General features: G+C 47.6%; 1 protein-coding gene across 1 annotated transcript in view; it reads left to right on the plus strand.

Moving 5' to 3' along the window:
- Nucleotides 1–22,314, plus strand: part of cfap65 (cilia and flagella associated protein 65) — a 198,388-nt gene that overhangs the window by 98,495 nt on the left and 77,579 nt on the right. Inside the window, exons 20-21 of the mRNA XM_078404358.1 lie at nt 189–365; nt 9,062–9,128. Coding sequence (XP_078260484.1) covers nt 189–365; nt 9,062–9,128 — 244 coding nt within the window. The remainder of the gene's footprint in view (nt 1–188; nt 366–9,061; nt 9,129–22,314) is intronic.

Genomic DNA, 22,314 nt, shown 5'->3' on the forward strand with positions numbered 1-22,314 from the left:
TAAGAAATATTTAAATAGGCACATGGAAAGGACAGGTTTAGAGGGACATGGGCCAAAGGCAGGCAGGTGGGACTAGTGTAGACGGGGTATATTGGTCGGTGTGTGCAAAGTTGGGCGGCATGGTCTGTTTCCATGCTGTGTGACTCGATGTCTTTTTCTCTTTCCTTCGTTCCCATTGCCTTACCAAGGGCCTTCCTATTTCCGGTGGACCAACAACTGGACCTGGAGTACTGGGCGGAGACGGGCGAATTTAACCCCACCGAGCTGCACGAGATGAGGATAGAGGACAACCGGCTGTTTACCGTGGAGCCAAAATCAGGGCGCCTACGTCCCGGGCAGAGAGAAACCATTCAGCTCAATTACAGGCAAGTTTGCTCCTGAGGTCAGATTTAGTTTAGTTTTAGAGATACAGCGCGGAAACAGGCCCTTTCGGCCCACCGGATCCGCGCCGACCAGCGATCCCCGCACACTAACACTATCCTACACCCACTCGGGACAATTTTTACATTCACCGAGCCAATTAACTCTCAAACCTGCACGTCTTTGGAGTGTGGGAGGAAACCGAAGATCTCGGAGAAAACCTACGCAGGTCACGGGGAGAATGTACAAACTCCGTACAGACGGCGCCCGTAGTCGGGATCGAGCCCCGGTCTCTGGCGTTGCATTCGCTGTAAGGCAGCACGGTAGCGCAGCGGTAGAGTTGCTGCTTTACAGCGAATGCAGCGCCGGAGACTCAGGTTCGATCCTGACTACAGGTGCTGCACTGTAAGGAGTTTGTACGTTCTCCCCGTGACCTGCGTGGGTTTTCTCCGAGATCTTCGGTTTCCTCCCACACTCCAAAAACGTACAGGTTTGTAGGTTAATTGGCTGGGTAAATGTAAAAAAATTGTCCCTAGTGGGTGTAGGATAGTGTTAATGTACGGGGATCGCTGGGCGGCGTGGACTTGGTGGGCCGAAAAGGCCTGTTTCCGCGCTGTATATATATGATATGATATGATAACTCTACCGCCGCGCCACTGTGATGCGGTGCAGAGAGATTTCTTTGTGAAGCACAATTGGGGGCAGCACAGTGGTGCAGCGGTAGAGTTACTGCCTCGCATCTCCAGAGACCCGGGTTCCATCCTGAACTCGGGTGCTGTCTGAACGGAGTTTGCACGTCCTCCCTGTGACCATGTGGGTTTTCTCCCGAGTGCACTGGTTTCCACCCACACTCCAAAGATGTGCAGGTTTGTCGGTTAATTGGCCTCTGTACATTGTCCCTAGTGTGTAGGATAGTGTTAGTGTATGGGATTGTTGTTCGGCGGGGGACTCGGTCGGCCGGTGGGCTCGTTTCCACGCTGTGTCTCTAAATTAAGCTAAACACAGTATAAATCTTTGTGTAGGAAAAAACTGCAGATTCTGGTTTAAATCGAAGGTAGACACAAAATGCTGGAGTAACTCAGCGGGACAGGCAGCATCTCAGGAGAGAAGGAATGGGTGACGTTTCGGGTCGAGACCCTTCTTCAGACTGATGTCGGGGGGGGACAAAGATGAAATGTGGTCGGAGACAGTAAGACTAGTGGGAGAACTGGGAAGGGGGAGGGACTAGAGGGGGAAAGCAAGGGCTATCTGAGGTTAGAGAAGTCAATGTTCATACCGCTGGGGTGTAAAATACCCAAGCGAAATATGAGGTGCTGTTCCTCCAATTTGCGCTGGGTCTCACTCTGACAATGGAGGAGGCCCAGGACAGAAAGGTCAGATTGGGAATGGGAGGGGGAGTTAAAGTGCTGAGCCACCGGGAGATCAAATAGGTTAAGGCGGACTGAGCGGAGGATTACAGTATAAATCTTGTGGTCTACCTGCCCACTTCCAGTCTTCAGTAAAAGTAGACACAAAAAGCTGAAGTAACTCAGCGGGACAAGCAACATCTCTGGAGAGAAATTCCTGACGTTTCGGGTCGAGACCCCTCGGGTCGAGTGTAAAAATACACAGGTCTGTGAAGTTTGCAGAATATTTTACTCCAATTAAAACACAAAATAATTGTGTCCCAACATCAAATAATGCAACTCAAGGTCGTCAAACCCTCCAACCCAATGAAAAATTGGCACAGTAACATTGCCAGATAGTATTGCTAATATAATTGAAATACAATAAATCAAAGAATAGTATAAGCACAGGAAGAGGCCATTGAGGCCACAATGTATGTGCTGACCATGATGCCAATTTAAACTGGCATCTGGAGAAAATACAAGAGGTCACAAGGAGAACGTACAAACTCCGTGCAGACAGCACTCATGGTCAGGATCAAACCCGTGCTCCTGGCGCTCCCGCACGAGTGACGGGAGTGGCGACCAATTAGGGAGGGGGTGAGGAGAGCGGAAGAGGGGGGACCGGAAAGAGGCGGAATGGCAATCAGGAGAGGCTTGGTCCCAACGAGTCCTCTCGGGCTAGTCTACCTTGCACTCTTGCACTTGTGTGTGATCGTGCCTATGTACAATAAGATTTTTACCGAACTGGATGCAAAAAAAAGATTTCACTATCCCTAGGTACATTTGATAATGACATTTGATATTGACTACAGGTGCTGTCTGTACGGAGTTTGTACGTTCTTCCTGTGACCGCCTGGAGTTTCTCCGGGTGCTCCGGTTTCCTCCCACACTCCAAAGACGTACAGGTTTGTAGGTTAATTGGCTTCACTAAAATTTGTAAATGGTCCCTAGTGTGTAGGACAAGGCTAGTGCACGGGGTGATCGCTGGTCGGCACGGACTCGATGGGCCGAGGGGCCTGTTTCCACGCTGTATCTCTAAAGTCTAAAGCTCAGGAAATGCTGTACCTGCTGACACAAATGTCCAGATTCCCCCCCCCCCCAACATTCACATAGAAACATAGACAATAGGTGCAGGAAGAGGCCATTCGGCCCTTCGAGCCAGCACCGCCATTCAATGTGATCATCCACAATCAGTAACCCGTGCCTGCCTTCTCCCCATATCCCTTGATTCCGCTAGCCCCTAGAGCTCTATCTAACTCTCTTTTGAATGCATCCAGTGAATCGGCCTCCACTGCCTTCTGCGGCAGAGAATTCCACAACTTCACAACTCTCCATTGAACCATTGAAATGGAGATCACGGATAGCACTCCGATTGCTCCAATTTACGAGGATGTTGCCAGGACTCGAGGGCCTGAGCTGTAGGGTGAGGTTGAGCAGGCTAGGACTTTATTCCTCGCAGCGCAGGAGGATGGAAGGTTATGTAACAGAGGTGTACAAAATCATGAGAGGAATAGATCGGGTAAACGCACCGAGACTCTTGCCCAAAGTAGGGGAATACTCATAGCACCAGAGATCCAGGTTCCATCTCAGGTACTGTCTGCGTGGTATTTGACATTTCCCTGTGGCTGCATGTGTTCACTCCGGGTTTAGTTGGTTTCCCTCCCACGTCCCAATTCCATGCAAGTTGGCGGGTTAATTGGCCTGCGTAAAATCACGTCTACTGTGAAAATGAGTGGGGGAGATGATGAGAATGTGAGAAGAATAAAAATAATGGGGTTCAGGTAGAATGAATGCAAATGGGCGGTTGATGGTGGGTGTGGCCAGCGTGCCAAAGGGCCCATTTCCCATGTGTAGAAAGGAACTGCAGATGCTGGTTTAAACCGAAGATAAGACACAAAATGCTGGAGTAACTCTGGAGAGAAGGAATGGGAACGTCACCCATTCCTTCTTCTCTCCAGAGATGCTACCTGTCCTGCTGAGTTACTCCGGCAACGTTGCGTCTATCTCAGGCTTATTTCCACGCTGTTCCTCTTTATGAATGTGACATGGCTCAACACCACTCATCCCAGGCAACTTACGATGGATAGTACATGTCGATACAAAGGAATGCTGACGGTGGTTTATTACCAAAGAGAGATACAAAGTGCTGGAGTAACTCAGTGCGTCAGGCAGCATCTCTGGAGAAAAAGGATAGGTGACGTTTCGGGTCGGGACCCATCTTCAGTTTGGGCGGCACTGTGGTGCAGTGGTCGAGTCGCTGACCTACAGCGCCGGAGACCCAGGTTCAATCCTGACTGCAGGTGCTGTCTGTACTGAGTTTGTACGTTCTTCCTGTGACCTGCGTGGGTTTTCTCCGGGTGCTCCGGTTTCAATAGGTGCAGGAGGAGGCCATTCGGCCCTTCGTGCTAGCACCGCCATTCAATGTGATCATGGCTGATCATTCTCAATCAGTACCCCGTTCCTGTCTTCTCCCCATACCCCCTGACTCCGCTATCCTTAAGAGCTCTATCTAGCTCTCTCTTGAATGCATTCAGAGAATTGGCCTCCACTGCCTTCTGCGGCAGAGAATTCCACAGATTCACAACTCTGACTGAAAAAGTTTTTCCTCATCTCAGTTCTAAATGGCCTACCCCTTATTCTTAAACTGCGGCCCCTTGTTCTGGACTCCCCCAACATTGGGAACATGTTTCCTGCCTCTAACGTGTCCAACCCCTTAATAATCTTATACGTTTCGATAAGATCTCCTCTCATCCTTCTAAATTCCAGTGTATACAAGCCTAGTCGCTCCAGTCTTTCAACATATGACAGTCCCGCCATTCCGGGAATTAACCTAGTAAACCTACGCTGCACGCCCTCAATAGCAAGAATATCTTTCCTCAAATTTCCTCCCACACTCCAAAGACGTGCAGGTTTGTAGGTTAATTGGCTTCACTAAAATTTGTAAATGGTCCCTAGTGTGTAGGGCAAGGCTAGTGCACGGGGTGATCGCTGGTCGGCACGGACTCGATGGGCCGAGGGCCCTGTTTCCCCGCTGTATCTCTAAAGTCTAAAGCTCAGGAAATGCTGTACCTGCTGACACAAATGTCCAGATCCCCCCCCCCCCCAACATTCACATAGAAACATAGACAATAGGTGTAGGAAGAGGCCATTCGGCCCTTCGAGCCAGCACCGCCATTCAATGTGATCATGGCTGATCATCCACAATCAGTACCCCGTTCCTGCCTCCTCCCCATACCCCCTGACTCGGCTAGCCCTAAGAGCTCTATCTAACTCTCTTTTGAATGCATCCAGTGAATCGACCTCCACTGCCTTCTGCGGCGGAGAATACCACAAATTCACAACTCTCTGGGTGAAAAAGTTTTACCTCATCTCCGTTCTAAATGCCCTACCCCTTATCTTAAACTGTGACCCCTGGTTCTGGACTCCCCCAACATCGGGAACTTGTTTCCTGCATCTAGCCTGTCCAATCCCTTAATAATTTTATATGTTTCTATGAGATCCCCTCTCATCCTTCTAAATTCCAGTGAATACAAGCCCAGTCGCTCCATTCTTTCATCGTATGACAGTCCCGCCATCCCGGGAATTAACCTGGTGAGCCTACTCCCTCAATAGCAAGAATGTCCTCCCTCAAATTAGCTAAATTGGCTGAAGCCTCCACAGTGAAACTCTACTTTGAACTTCACTTAATTTAGCTTGACACTTCAGTACAATTCTGAGGAAGTGTCTGTATCATTGGAAGTCATGTCTGGTGAGACATTAAATCAAGAGCCAGCCTGCCCTCTGGTGGTGTTACTTGAAGATGCAAAGCGGAATTTTCCCAGGCATTTTTTCAAATATTTTGAACATAGAAAAGTCCTCTCCCCTGACTCTCAGTCCGAAGACGAGTCTCCACCAAAATCGTCACCCATTCCTGTGCAACGTAATCTTCCGGATCAACCTACCCATCACGCAAACCAACCTTCCTTCCACTGAAGATAGACACAAAATGCTGGAGTAACTCAGCGGGACGGGCAGCATCTCTGGAGAGAAGGAATGTGTGACGTTTCGGGTTGAGACCCTTCTTCCATTGTCTCCATTTATACCTCACATCTCCTCGGCAAAGCCAGCAGCACAACAAAGGACGAAGATAGGCGCAAAAAGCTGGAGTAACTTAACGGGCAGCATCTCTGGAGAGGAATGGGTGACGTTTCGGGTCGAGACTGGGTGAAGAAGGGTCTCGACCCGAAACGTCACCCATTCCTTCTCTCCAGAGATGCTGCCTGACCCACTGAGTTACTCCAGCTTTTTGTGTCTATCTTTGGTTTAAACCAGCATCTGCAGTTCCTTCCTACACATAATCAAGGACGAGTCGCACCCTCTTCTTCCTCTACCATCGGACAAGAGGTACAGAAGTGTGAAAACGCACACCTCCAGATTCAGGGACAGTTTCATCCCAGCTGTTATCGGGCAACTGAACCGTCCCAGCACAACTGGAGAGCGGTCCTGATCCACTATGCACCCCATTGGGGACCCTCGGACTTTAATGGCTATATCTCGGTCGTTAAATGGCTTAGGAGCAGCATATCTTGCAGAGTCCCTCCTTCCCTATGCCCCTACTCAATAAACAATAGACAATAGACAATAGGTGCAGGAGGAGGCCATTCGGCCCTTCGAGCCAGCACCACCATTCAATGTGATCATAGCTGATCATTTTCAATCAGTACCCCGTTCCTGCCTTCTCCCCATACCCCCTGACTCTGCTATCCTTAAGAGCTCTATCTAGCTCTCTCTTGAATGCATTCAGAGAATTGGCCTCCACTGCCTTCTGAGGCAGAGAATTCCACAGATTCACAACTCTCTGACTGAAAAAGTTTTTCCTCATCTCCGTTCTCAATGGCCTACCCCTTATTCTTAAACCGTGGCCCCTTGTTCTGGACTCCCCCAACATTGGGGACATGTTTCCTGCCTCGAACGTGTCCAACCCCTTAATAATCTTATACGTTTCGATAAGATCCCCTCTCATCCTTCTAAATTCCAGTGTATACAAGCCTAGTCGCTCCAGTCTTTCAACATATGACAGTCCCGCCATTCCGGGAATTAACCTAGTGAACTTACGCTGCACGCCCTCAAGTGCAAGAATATCCTTCCTCAAGCGCTCAGGTCTTCTGATGCCGGCCTGTTAGCCTCTCAAAGCCTGTTAGCCTCTCAGTCTGAAGAAGGGTCTCGACCCGAAACGTCACCCATTCCTTCTCTCCCGAGATGCTGCCTGACCTGCTGAGTTACTCCAGCATTTTGTGAGTAAAAGCCTCTCAAAGCCGCAGCAATAAGAAAATTGGGGAAGCAGCCTTTTTCAAATATGCCCCAAGCGGTGGAATACCCACCCCAGGGCCATGCGAGAAAATATCAGGTGATATTTTTAAACGGCAGCTAAAAACTTATCTTTTCAATCAAGCTTTTAACTGACTTTACTTCTTCTGATGACATTGTAAAAATTACCTTTAATCGCTTGTATTTATCTCAGCGTACCTTTCAGCAGCGTAGCAACCCGCCTCCCGGCACGGGCGGCCACCATTTGTGGAGCGGGAGCACGTGGCCGCTGGCTGGGTGAGGTCACGTGGGGCGCGGGGCGGTGACGTCACCTTTTGTCCCTTATTTGGGAGTGAGAAAGTTGGCATCTCTAGCCCCACCTGCATGCATTTGGCCCAAATCCCTCTAAACCTGTCCTATCCATGTACCTGTCTAAATGTTTCTTAAACATAGTAATGTTTCTTTAACATGTTGCGATAGTACCTGCCTCAACTACCTCCTGTGACAATTTGTTCCGTACACCCACTACCCTTATGCAAAAAAAAAGTTACCTTTATAGTTCAGTCATAGAAACATAGAAACATAGAAAATAGGTGCAGGAGTAGGCCATTCGGCCCTTCGAGCCTGCACCGCCATTCAATATGATCATGGCTGATCATCCAGCTCAGTAACCTGTAACTGCCTTCTCTCCATACCCCCTTGAGCAGGGCCGTTTTGACAGCATTATGGGTCCCCGGGCAAAGCAGTGTACTGGGGCCCCTACCTTTACTCTCCCCCACCCCTCTTTCCCTACCAGCCCCCCCCTGTCGTGCTGGCGAAAAGCACTTACCGAAAAGCACTTAGCGATGGACTTAGGGTGCTACATTGTTGCAAAAAGCACTTACAGATCGCTGTGAGAAGCACTTAGGGATGGAAAAGCAAAGCACTTAGGGAGCTAATTGTTGCGAAACAGATCGCTGTGAGAAGCACTTAGGGACCGAAAATGTTGTGAAAAAAGCACTTATTGAACCTACATTTTTAAAGTAGTATTTATTTATTGCAAGTCACTTAACATACACAGATCAGCATGGGGCCCCTATGCTCGTGGGGCCCCGGGCAAGTGCCCATCAGGCCCATGCGTTAAGACGGCCGTGCCCTTGAGTCCTGGCTATATGTGGGTGGCCATATTGGCGTTGCAGTAGAGCTACTGCCTTAGAGCGCCAGAGACCTGGGTTCGATCCTGACTACGGGTGTTTGCCTGCATGGAATTTGTATGTTCACCCTATGACCTGCATGCGTTTTTTTCCGAGATCTTCGATTTCCTCCTTCACTCCAAAAGATGTACAGGTTTGTCGGTTTCATTGGCTTGGTACAAATGTAAAATTGTCCCTAGTGTGTGTAGGGTAGTGTGCGGGGATCGCTGGTCGGTGCGAGCTCGGTGGGCCGAAGGGCCTGTTTCCGCGCTGTATCTCTAAACCAAACTAAATATCCTTGTAACATCCTGGCGGCACGTTGGCGCAGCGGTAGAGTTGCTGCCTTACAGCGAATGCAGCGCCGGAGACTCAGGTTCGATCCTGACTACGGGCGCCGTCTGTACGTAGTTTGTACGTTCTCCCCGTGACCTGCGTGGGTTTTCTCCGAGATCTTCGGTTTCCTCCCACACTCCAAAGACGTACAGGTATGTAGGTTAATTGACTGGGTAAATGTAAAAATTGTCCCTAGTGTGTGTGTATGATAGTGTTAGTGTGCGGGGATCGCTGGGCGGCGCGGACCCGGTGGGCCGAAGGGCCTGTTTCCGCGCTGTATCTCTAAATCTAAATCTAAATCTAAACATCCTTGTCTCTTTCATTTACAACCCATAAAATATATTTAAATTTCGTCTTTGTCATTGTTTCCATTTAATTCTAATTTTTATGATGCTTATTTGTAATATGTTTTATATTCTCCTAAATCTCAGTGACCAACTTTTCTTGCAGCAGCAAACTAAAGCTGTTCACAGAAGGAGTTGACCTTGTGATGTTTATATTTTAACTTTTCTCCCCCCCCAGACATGAATTTACAGGAACCGATCGTATTCCTGTCCTTCTGAAGTTGTCCCATGGTCGTGAAATCCTGGTAAGGAACAGTTTCCGCCTCACCAGGGAAATGGACACAAAAAGCTGGAGTAACTCAGCGGGACAGGCAGCGTCTCTGGAGAGAAGGAATGGGTGACGTTTCAGGCCAGGACCCTTCTTGTGACTGAGAGTCAGGGGAGAGGGAGAGTAGGAAGGTTACAAAGAGCGGGCAATGTGTAGAAAGGGCAGATCAAAGCAGACAATGCGAGTCTGGATTAAAACACAGTCGTAGAGCTGGAGGAGTCACAGAGGGGGAACAGCGAGAGAAGAGGGCGTTGCAGAATTCTCATCAGAGAGAGGAGGAGAAGTTCTATCGTACCTTAACTAGATTTTGCAGTGGAGCAGACAAAATGTGTAGGAAGGAACTGCAAATGCTGGCTTACACCGAAGATAGACACAAAATGCTGGAGTAACACAGGCAGCATCTCTGGGGAGAAGGAATGGCCGACGTTTTGGGTCAAGAGCCTATTTTATTTGTTTCATGTTTGTATCATGCCCCGAAAGACAATTGGTTTGGGGAAAGATACTTATATTATCTCTGTGCATTGTGTTTCCAGGCCTATTTTTGACACTGCAAGTAAGAATTTTGTTGTTCTATTGGCGGTACATTATGACATTTAAACATTCTTGACTCTCTTGGCAGTACTTCTTAATTTGCAACAGTGGCAACACTTCAAGGAGACCTAACTGACTGTAAAGTGTGATGGGATCTGCTGAAACTGTGGAGGGCAATACAGGCTCCTCCAATTTTAGTTTAGAGATACAGCGCAGGAACAGGCCATTCGGCCCACCGGGTCCGCACCGACCAGTGATCCCCGCACACTAGGGACAATTGTCCTACACCCACTAGGGACAATTTTTAAAAACATTTACCAAGCCAATTAACCTGCAAACCTGCATGTCTTTGGAGTGCGGGAGGAAACCGAAGATCTCGGAGAAAACCCACGCAGGTCACGGGGAGAACGTACAAACTCCATACAGACAGCACCCGTAGCCGGGATCGAACACTGATCTCCAGCGCTGCATTCGCTGTTAGGCAGCAACTCTACCGCTGCGCCACCGTGCCTCACGTTTTTATGTGGGGGTTGGGTGTCATAGAGTCATTCAGCGTGGAAAAAAGTCCTTCACCCAACTTGCCCTACACCGACAAACATGTCCCATCTACACTAGTCCCACCTGCCTGAGTTTGGCCCATATCCCTCCATGTACTGTCGTATCCATGTACCTGTCTAAAAGTGTCTTAAAAGCTTCAATCGTCCCTGCCTCAACTACTTCATCTGACAGCTCGTTCCATACACCCACCTCCTTTTGTTTGAAAAAGTAACCCCTCGGATTCCTATTAAAACTTCTCCCCCCCCCGTCACCTTAAACCTATGTCCTCTGGTTCCCCTACTCTGGGCAAGAGATTCTGTGCGGCTACCCGATCTATTCCTCTCCTGATTTGTTTACACCTCTATAAGATCATCCCTCATCCTCCTGCGCTCCAAGGAATAGAGTACCAGTCTGCTCAACTTCTCCCGATAGCTCAGGCCCACGAGTCCTGGCAACATCCTCGTACCTCTTTGCCGTACCAAATATTTATATCAAAAAGACACTGTATATTTTAAGTTTGCATCAAATACAGCTAGTTTGCACACTAAATGCAGTTGGGGAGTGCCCTTTTTGCAGTATGGGTTGATAAATATTTTTCTTCAAATGAATTTTATTTTATTGAAAAACATACCAGTAAAGGTTATCCCTGCCAAATTTGCACCTTGCTATTTCCTTGAACAAACTAGAGAGCAGGTGCACCGGATTAGCATCGGTCAGGGAAATTCCCATGGAGTTGCTGCATAAAATTACCATCGATGGCCTTTGCTTTCATTTCTTTAACCTAATAACTACTTGCTGGGGGCGGAGAATGCGACCGAAAAGTACGATCAGTGCTTGTAGGATCAGTGCGGGAGTCATGGGGTTTCGGGGAGAAGGCCGGAGAATGGGGCCAGGAGGGAGAGATAGATCTGCCACGATTGAATGGCGGAGTGGACTTGATGGGCCGAATGGCCCAATTCTGCTCCTATCACTTATGAATTTATGAACTTAAAATCCCCACGATTAAATAGAACATACAGTTTCTTCCCAGCTGTAATCAGGCAACTGAACCATCCTAGGTATTTATTCACAAAATGCTGGAGTAACTCAGCAGGTCAGGCAGCATCTCAGGAGAGAAGGAATGGGTGACGTTTCGGATTGAAACCCTTCTTCTCAGACTGAAGAAGAGTCTCGACCCGAAACGTCATCCATTCCTTCTCTCCTGAGATGCTGCCTAACCTGCTGAGTTACTCCAGCATTTTGTGAATAAATACCTTCAATTTGTACCAGCATCTGCAGTTATCTTCTTATACTAACTGAACCATCCTACCGCAACCAGAGAGCAAGTCTGAACCTCTATCTACCTGTGAGGGAAAAAAATGCAGATGTTGGTTAAAATCGAAGGTAGACACTCAATGCTGGAGTAACTCAGCGGGTCATGCAGCATCTCGGGAGGGAAGGAATGGGTGACGTTTCGGGTCGAGACAGGGTCTCCCATTCCTTCTCCCGAGATGTTGTATGACCCGCTGAGTTACTCCAGCATTGTGTGTCTACCCTCTATCTACCTCATCGGGGACCCTCGGACTATCTTTGATTTGACTTTACTGGCTTCACCTTGCACTAAACGTTATTCCCTTATCATGCATGCGTACACTGTGAATGGCTCGATTGTAATCGTGTGCTGTCTTTCTGCTGGCTTGTTAGCACGCAACAAATGCTTTTCACTGAACGTCGGTATAAGTGCCAATAAACTAAACTGAAGTGAACTTGCCTGGTAGTTATATAATGAGGATGTTGCCTGGACTTGAGGGCCTGACCTATAGAAAGAGGCTCGGACTTTATTCCTTTGCTCTACTCCTTTCCCTTAAAGTTTTTCACTGCACCCCGGTACACAGGACAATAAACAAAACGTATAAGATTATTAAGGGGTTGGACACGTCAGAGGCAGGAAACATGTTCCCAATGTTGGGGGAGTCCAGAACAAGGGGCCACAGTTTAAGAATAAGGGGTAGGCCATTTAGAACTGAGATGAGGAAAAACCTTTTCAGTCAGAGAGTTGTGAATCTGTGGAATTCTCTGCCTCCGAAGGCAGTGGAGGCCAATTCTCTGAATGCATTCAAGAGAGATAGAGCTCTTAAGGATAGCAGAGTCAGGGGGTATGGGGAGAAGGCAGGAACGGGGTACTGATTAAGAATGATCAGCCATGATCACATTGAATGGCGGTGCTGGCTCGAAGGGCCGAATGGCCTACTCCTGCACCTATTGTCTATTATCTATTGTCTATTCCATTTTCCCATCATTTCTTTTCATTACGATCGGCGTCGATTTTCTGTCCTCCCAACACTTTGATTTCGAAATCACTCTGGTTTTAGAAATCCTTGTGCGGCTTTTGCCCTCCGCGACTCTTTGACCCCTGCCCCCCCCCTTTGCAGCACCCGAGAACTAATTTGCACCTTTCCGTTAGGTTTTCAAATGCGACGAAGGGCCTACCTTAAAATCTCCTGACGTGGCTTGGCCTCAGCAAATCTCCAAAGTCCTCCAGGGCTTCGATCCTTGCACGATGTTAAAGGTGCAGAGAACCGGAATGTACAGGCATAGTGATGTCACAAAGCTGTCTTGTGACACACCGGCACAGAATTTTGCAGATCCAGACGAAGCCATTAGACAATAGACAATAGACAATAGGTGCAGGAGGAGGCCGTTCGGCCCTTCGAGCCAGCACCGCCATTCAATGTGATCATAGCTGATCATTCTCAATCAGTACCCCGTTCCTGCCTTCTCCCCATACCCCCTGACTCCGCTATCCTTAAGAGCTCTATCTATCTAGAGTTAGATGTGGCCCTTGTGGCTAAAGGGATCAGGGGGTATGGAGAGAAAGCAGGTACGGGATACTGAGTTGGATGATCAGCCATGATCATATTGAATGGCGGTGCAGGCTCGAAGGGCCGAATGGCCTACTCCTGCACCTATTTTCTATGTTTCTATGTTTCTAGCTCTCTCTTGAATGCACTCCCAGAAGACCATTCTGACCACCCTGTCCTTTCTGGTTCAAAGCAATGTCCTTATTTGAATTAATTGAATTAATTGAATGAATAACTTTATTGGCCAAGTATGTGCACATACAAGGAATGTGCCTTGGTGCCCCGCTCACAAATGACAACACAAACATACAGTTAACAATTAAGAATAAAGCATAAACACATCAAAACAATAAGGTTGCACCATTACAGTCTAAACATGTGGGTGAAAATAAACCAGGGCAAAAAAAAGAGGCTACAGAGTTTGGTTATTAAGTAAAGCTATCACTCGTGTGGAAAAAATGCTGTTTTTATGTCTAGCTGTGGCTGCTTTGGCAGTCCGGAGTCGCCTTCCAGAGGGAAGTGCTTCGAAGAGTTTGTGGCCAGGGTGAGAGGGGTCAGAGATGATCTTGCCCGCTCGCTTGCTTGCCCTTTTCGGCTTATTCCCAGATCTCTCCACCCATTGAGTGTTCTCGAAGGTTAAAGCACCTCAAGTGCAGTACTGTAAGAAAATAACTGCAGATGCTGGTACAAATGGAAGGTATTTATTCACAAAATGCTGGAGTAACTCAGCAGGTCAGGCAGCATCTCAGGAGAGAAGGAATGGGTGACGTTTCGGGTCGATACCCTTCTTCAGACTGAAGAAGGGTCTCGACCCGAAACGTCACCCATTCCTTCTCTCCTGTGATGCTGCCTGACCCGCTGAGTTACTCCAGCATTTTGTGAATAAATACCTTCGTCAAGTACAGTACTTATCCTTTCAAATGACATCACCCAATATTGTCCCCCCAAATTCCAATCAATGAAAAGACCTGAAACGTCACCTATCCCTGTTGTCCAGAGATGCTGCCTTTGACCTGTTCAGTTACTCCAGCACTTTGTGTCTTTAACAGTCTTGTGTTGTCGTGTTCAGCTTTGGTCACACTGCTCAAGGAAACATGCCATTAACCTGGAAAGAGTGTGGAGAAGATTTACAAAGATTTTGTCAAGACTTGAGGGCCTGAGCTATAGATAGGGGTTAGGCAGGCTAGGACTTTATTCCTTGGGGTGCAGGAGGCTGAGGGGTGATCGTCTCGAGTTGTATCAAATGATGAGGGGAACAAATAGGGTGAATGTACAGAGTCGGCGTAGGTTTACTAGGTTAATTCCCGGAATGGCGGGTCTGTCATATGTTGAAAGACTGGAGCGACTAGGCTTGTATACACTGGAATTTAGATGGATGAGAGGGGATCTTATCAAAACATATAAGATTATTAAGGGGTTGGACACGTTAGAAGCAGGAAGCATGTTCCCAATGTTGGGGGAGTCCAGAACCAGGGGCCACAGTTTAAGAATAAGGGGTAGGCCATTTAGAACAGAGATGAGGAAAAAAAATTTCAGTCAGAGAGTTGTGAATCTGTGGAACTCTCTGCCTCAGAAGGCAGTGGAGGCCAATTCTCTGAATGCATTCAAGAGAGAGCTAGATAGAGCTCTTAAGGATAGCGGGGTCAGGGGATATGGGGAGAAGGCAGGAACGGGGTACTGATTGAGAATGATCAGCCATGATCACATTGAATGGCGGTGCTGGCTCGAAGGGCTGAATGGCCTACTCCTGCACCTATTGTCTATTGAGTCTTCTCCCAAGCCCAGGGGAATCAAGAACCAGTGGACATTGGTTTAAGGTGAGAGGGGAAAGGTCTGTAGGAAGCAGCAGGGCAACTTCTTCACAGAGGCTGGTGGGTACATACAATGAGCAGCCAGAGGAGGTACAGGTAGTTGACGCAGGTACTTTTTAAGGTACATTTTAAAAAACCCATTTGGACAGGTATATGGATAGGAAAGGTTTTTGGTAGAATACGGGCTAAACACAGACAGAAGGAAGATGGCTCATCTTGGTCCACATGGCCTAGTTGGGCGAAGGGCCTGTTTCCATGCTGTATAACATATCAGCAGCGTTTCTTCCTTTCTGTTTCTGTTTCTGTTTTGTGCTGCACAACCGCCAACAGCTGGGCTATCTGGTGCAGGTTGGGCTCGCGTGGGCACTGGTTGCAAAAAGGTTATTTAGATTTTTACGCGGGCAAGTTTGGTGAGATGATCCATGCCCAAGTTGTCGAGCTGTGACTTGACGAGTGACAAGGTCGGGAAGGATGTTCCACTCTGGGATAGTCCATGGATTCAGTGAACGTAGGCAGCTATTTTTGTTTGCTCTAATTCTAGTATAAATTTAAGTGACCTGAGGACTGCCTTGTAAATTTCTGGGTATTGGATTGAATGACGTGGGTCGGCACGGTGGCGCAGCGGTAGAGTTGCTGCCTTACAGCGAATGCAGACTCAGGTTCGATCCTGACTACGGACGCTGTCTGTACGGAGTTTGTACGTTCTCCCCGTGACCTGCGTGGGTTTTCTCCGAGATCTTCGGTTTCCTCCCACACTCCAAAGACGTGCGGGTTTGTAGGTTAATTAGCTGGGCAAATGTTAAAAAAAAATTGTCCCTGGTGTTAATGTGCAGGGATCGCTGGGCGGCGCGGACCCGGTGGGCCAAAGGGCCTGTTTCTGCGCTGTGTCTCTAAATATGTTACTGGGGATGATGCCGTGAGTCTCTTTGTAGACAAGCGGGCTTTGGTGGGTCTTGACTCCAGCGACTCCCAGCCAGGGCGATTTAACATATCGGATACGCTTGACTGTCTTGAGTCACAAACAAACCGTGCTGCGCGCCTCTGAGCCTTGTCAAGGGTGTCAATGTTATTTTTCTGGTGAGGGTCCCATACTGTCTGGCAATATTCCAACAGTGGGCGGACAAGTGTCTTGTACGCTACCTCCTTTGTTGGTTTCTCACAGCCGGGTAATAGCCTAAAAAACCGCACAGTTGTAGATGGTCAGAAAAAAAGGCAAATGTTTACCTGTAATGTCACGAGTCAGCACAGCTCATCTAGAATTATCTCCTGAGACATTATCTGTATCTATATACTAAAACTCTCGTTTGTTATCTTGTTTGTGATCGAACTACAGCCAAAACGGTACACGATAGCGCGACAATTTTATGCCCATCTTACTCACCGTCGTCGCTTTAGTGGTAAAGCAAGTAGTTTTATTGAAATCAGTGTTATATTTTTAAAGTTATTCACGATTTAAAGTTTAAATCTATCTCCTCGGGAAGGAGGGAGGGGGAGGGAGGTGGGGGGGAGGGAGGGGGGAGGAGGGTGGATAAGGGGGGTTGAGGGGGAAGGGGAAGTGGGGAGGGAGGGGGTGGGAAAGTTTAAAAGGACGGGAGGGGGAGGGGAGGAGGGAGGGGGGAGTGAGGGAGAAGGGAGAGGGGAGGGGGGTTGAGGAGAGAGGGGAGTGGGGGAGGACAGGGTCCTGCACCAATGCAGGAGAGGTTTGGGCTCAACGGGTCCACTTTGTCTAGCATATTACTAAAAATCTCATTTGTGTATATATATATATATATATGTGTGTTCCTGAAATACAGCCAATACGGTACATGATAGCGTAACAATTCTAGGGGCACCTTACTAAATATTCGCCTGCGGTGTGCAGTACCAAGTTTCGTTCAAATTGTTGCGCTATTGTGTAACGTTTTGGCTGGTTTGTGCCCAACCAATTGTTCAAGAGCTATTGATTGCAACATGCGCCTTAATTTGGTTCAACGAAGAAACTGACAAGTGACTAAAGAACCTTTAGTAACAACGGCAATCCAACGGCTCCATGGGTCGTCTAGTGTGTTATAAAGTCAGAGAGTAACGCAGCGGGGAAACAGCCCGACGGGCGGAACTTGCCCATGCTGAGCACGATGCCCTATCTCCACCAGTCCCACCTGCATACATATGGCCTGTATCCATCTAAACCTTTCCCATCCATGTGTCTGTCCAAATTTATTTTAAATGTTATAGTACAATACAATACAATACAATATATCTTTATTGCCATTGTACAGGGGTACAACGAGATTGGGAATGCGCCTCCCATACGATGCAATAAATTAATTAGCTAATCAGTATAAATTTATACAACACAGTGAAACTAAATTAAAAACAGATTTAAAACAGTATAAAGTTCAAGTAGGCCTGTGCCGGATCACTGTGCGATGTGACCATCCGGCTCAGCAGGACCGGTTCATGGCAGCTATGGCCCTGGGGATGAAGCTGTTCCTGAGTCTGGAGGTGCGGACGTAGAAGGCCTTGTATCGTCTGCCCGATGGTAGAATTTCGAACAGACTGTTGCAGGGGTGTGAAGAGTCTTTGTGGATGCTGGTGGCTTTTCTGAGGCATCGTGTGTTGTAGATGTCCTCCAAGGCTGGTAGCTGTATTCCGATAGTCTTCTGAGCTCTATGGACTACCCGCTGAAGAGCTTTCCTCTCTGCCTCCGTGCAGCTGAGGTACCACACAGGGATGCCATGCGTTAGGATGCTCTCTATGGTGCAGCGGTAGAAGGTCGTCAGCAGCTGTTGGGGTAGACCAGACTTCTTCAGTGTTCTCCTTGGCCTCAACTACCAGCTGTCTCCATACATCCTCTGTGTGAAAAGTCACCTGTCTAATAGGTTGCTATTACATCTTCCCCTTAGGCACACGACCTCTAATTGTTTGATTTCTCTTACCCTTGAAAAAAGATCATGTGTGCATTCCCCCTATCAGATTCTTGATTAGTACGGGTGTCAAGGGTGATGGGGAGAAGGCAGGAGAATGGGGTTGAGAGGGAAAGATAGATCAGCCATGATCGAATGGCGATGTAGACTTGATGGGCCGAATGGCCTACTTCTGCTTCTGTAACTTATGGACTTAACTTATTCACGTGATTTCATACTACTTCTTTAAGATCTCCTTCCTTCAGACTCCTGCACTCAGAGGAATAATGTCGTAGTCTGCTCAACTTTTCTCTGGAGGTCAGGCACCCCGAGTCCTGGCATCGTCCTCTCTGCACTCTCAGATTCCCTGCACATTCAAGAAAAGCCGTCAAACCGAGGAGCTGTCTGCTTTTTTTTTAAAACAAAAAAAGGGGGCAGGAGAATTCTAACCCTGAGCTCCGACCGATAACTCTCCCTCAACCCACATCAAGGGGATGGTGAGATTTGAACGCGTACATTCAGGTGGGCTCGGTGGTTAGCAATGTGGCTTCTGGAGGTGGTCAGGGCTGCGATCGGCTTCTGGACATGTTGTAGGTTGCAAACGCTCTCCAGGATCTTGCTTGTCACATTTCCCACACTCAGACACGACCAGTGCGAAATGCACCACTCTGGCTGCAGGGAGCCTTTAGATACAGCACGGAAACAGGCCCTTCGGCCCACCGAGTCCGCGCCGCCCAGCGATCCCCGCACATTAACACTATCCTACACACACTAGGGACAATTTTTACATTTACCCAGCCAATTAACCTACATACCTGCACGTCTTTGGAGTGTGGGAGGAAACCGAAGATCTCGGAGAAAACCCACGCAGGTCACGGGGGAGAACGTACAAACTCCGTACAGACAGCGCCCGTAGTCAGGATCGAACCTGAGTCTCCAGCGCTGCATTCGCTGTAAGGCAGCAACTCTACCGCTGCGCCACCATGCCGTATACGGCCATTGTGAACGGAGGTTCATACATGGAAGCCCTTCTTTGTGCGTGCAGATAAATAGTTGCACGATGCCGCTTGAGATTGCATGGTCGGAAGGGCTCGGATCACAGTGAGTCAACTTTGGGATGCAGTGTTTCGTTTGCTGTGCCACAGCCGTTCCATGCCAGCAACAGCCCACGTCTAGTTTCTGTTATTTTTCTGGTGGTATTTACTGTAGGAGGAATATTGGCAAATGGTTACAGGAAAATGCCTGTCCTCCCCTCGAACAGTGCATTGAGATTTTTAATGCCCACCTGTGCAAGCAGACAGGAGCCGCATACTGAGGTTTCGTCCCAGAGATCGAGCGAGACCACTTGACTTGTTGAGTCCACACCAGTTCGTTGCAAGAGCCCTTCAGTTTTAGTCCCACTTCCCCCGCCCTTTCTCTTTGGACCTGCGCGTTCTTCCCCTTCCTTTCCCACCTTTTCTGAGCACTCCTTTGGCAATGCATTCCAGACCCGAGCGAGACACTCTCTGTCTACAAACGTACAGGGTGTACTCCATGTGCCGCCTTCGGTTCTTTTGCCAATCGCCGTGGTCCCCTTGATCTTTCTGCCAGTTGGAACCAATTTCTTTCAATCTATTCTGCCCGAACATTTTACGGTTTGAAGTAGAGCAGACACACCTTCTCGCAACCTCCTGGAGTAGCACAGTCCAATTAAACCTGCATGTCTTCAGGATGTGGGAGGAAACCTGAAGCCCGGAGGATATCCAAGTGGTCACAGGGAGAATGTGCAAACTGCACCGAGGTCAGGATCCAACGCTGGTCTCTCTTGTCGTGCCGTGAGGCGGCAGCTCTGCCCAGCTGAGTGTCTGTACGGAGTTTGTACGTTCTCCCCGTGACCCGCGTGGGTTTTCTCCGAGATCTTCGGTTTCCTCCCACACTCCAAAGACCAATAGTCAATAGCCAATAGTCATTTATTTGTCACATACACATAAATGTGCAGTGAAATGAAAAATTACCCGCAGTTCAACAATAAGACCAATAAGAATAATCAATAAAAATGCAATAACACATACAATCGTAAACTAACACCAAACAAAAGAAACATCCATCACAGTGAGTCTCCTCCAGTCCCCTCCTCACTGTGATGGAAGGCCAGAATGTATTTTCTCTTCCCCTGACGTACAGGTTTGTAGGTTAATTGGCTGGGCAAATGTAAAAATTGTCCCTGGTGTGTGTAGGGTAGTGTTAATGTGCGGGGATCGCTGGGCGGCGCGGACTCGATGGGCCGAAGGGCCTGTTCCCGCGCTGTATCTCTAAATCTAAAAAATGTAAAGTCGCTCAGCTGGGCAGAGCTGCTGGCTCACGGTATGACAAGAGAGACCCGCGTTGGATCCTGACCTCGGTACAGTTTGCACATTCTCCCTCTGACCACTTGGATATCCTCTGAGCGTTCAGATTTCCTCCCACATCCTGAAGATATGCAGGTTTAATTGGTCTCTGTAAACTGCCCACTGGCGTGTTGGGAGTGGACGAGAAAGTGGGAGAACTATAGAGGTGTCTGATAGAATCTTACAGAGGTGTATAAGATCATGAGAGGAATACATCGGGTAGATGCACAGAATCCCTTGTCCAGAGTGGGTGAGTTGAGGACCAGAGGACGTAGGTTTAGGGTGAAGGGGAAAAGATTTTATATGAATCTGAGGGGTAACTTTTTCACACAAAGGGTGGTGGGCGTATGGAACGAGCTGCCAGAGGAGGTAGATGAGGCAGGGACTATCCCAACATTTAAGAAGCAGTTAGACAGGTATATGGATAGGGCAGGTTTGGAGGGATATGGACCAAATGCTGGCAGGTGGGACTAGTGTAGCTGGGACATGTTGGCCAATGTGGGCAAGTTGGGCCGAAGGGCCTGTTTACACACTGTATCACTCTATATGACTCTATAACTAGTGTGAACGGCAGACAAAGGGCCCGTTTCAATGCTATATCTCTGAGCTAAACTAACCTCAAGTTCTCTGGACTATCCACAATACTATCATCCTTCATTCCTGGAATGGTTTGACTGAATCTCTTGTGTCTATCTATCTGAATCTATCTATCTATCTATCTATCTATCTATCTATCTATCTATCTATCTATCTATCTATCTATCTATCTATCTATCTATCTATCTATCTATCTATCTATCTATCTATCTATCTATCTATCTATCTATCTATCTATCTATCTATCTATCTATCTATCTATCTATCTGTCTATCTATCTATCTATCTATAAGAAGATAACTGCAGATGCTGGTACAAATCGAAGGTTTTTATTCACAAAATGCTGGAGTAACTCAGCGGGTCAGGCAGCATCTCGGGAGAGAAGGAATGGGTGACGTTTCGGGTCGAGACCCTTCTTCAGACTGATGTCAGGGGGGCGGGACAAAGGAAGGATATAGGTGGAGACAGGAAGATAGAGGGAGATCTGGGAAGGAGGAGGGGACGGGAGGGACAGAGGAACTATCTAAAGTTGGAGAAATCGATGTTCATACCACTGGGCTGCAAGCTGCCCAGGCGAAATATGAGGTGCTGTTCCTCCAGTTCAGCGAAGCTATCTATCTATCTATCTATCTATCTATCTATCTATCTATCTATCTATCTATCTATCTATCTATCTATCTATCTATCTATCTATCTATCTATCTATCTATCTATCTATCTATCTATCTATCTATCTATCTATCTATCTATCTATCTATCTATCTATCTATCTATCTATCTATCTATCTCTAAAAATCTCATCTTGTCTATATATATATATATTTATATTTATATATATATGTATGTATGTTCCCGAAATACAGCCAAAACGGTACACGATAGAGCAACAATTTTAGGGGCACCTTACTCACCATTCGTCTGCGGTGTGTAGCATCAAGTTTTGTTCAAATTGTTGCGCTATCGTGTACTGTTTTGGCTATATTTCGGACACATACACCATAATATAAACGTTGCCATTGTGATCAATGTTGTCGTTAAACGCGAGCTTCGTTGAACGATCACTCCCGAGGTAAAATGCTCAAATCTTCTTCAAGTTAAAGTTTGACCACTCAATAATATTAAAATTCTGTGTCTTTTTTTTTTTCATCAACCGCTGTCACGACGGGAACCCAACGTGTCCAGGGGGGGTTGTCTGGCCCTCTCTGAAGCTTTCCCATCTTCCCCAAATCGCGGTGCCCAAAACTGAACACAATCCTCTCGCTGTGGGCTGAACTACTTTTATTGTAGAGATTGGACACACTTCCCTGCTCGTACGTTCTCTGCCACTATTTATAAATCCCAAGATCCATTAAAGTTTTGAAACCGCTTTCCCAACAGCCTTGCCACTTTCAACAAACTGTACACATATTCCCTAGATCCCCTTGTTCACGTACTCCCTTGGAATTAGACTCTTTAGTTTTCCTTGGCTCTCCTTGTTTTTCCGACCAAAATATAACGCACTTTTGAAAGGAAAAAGCCATTGCATTTATGCAAACCACAACTCAATCAAACACTTTGGAAATGTAATTAATGTTACAATGTGGGAAACGCATTAAC

The sequence above is a fragment of the Rhinoraja longicauda genome, chromosome 8, assembly GCF_053455715.1.
Source record: "Rhinoraja longicauda isolate Sanriku21f chromosome 8, sRhiLon1.1, whole genome shotgun sequence".
In the NCBI taxonomy this organism is placed as follows: Eukaryota; Metazoa; Chordata; class Chondrichthyes; order Rajiformes; family Arhynchobatidae; genus Rhinoraja; species Rhinoraja longicauda.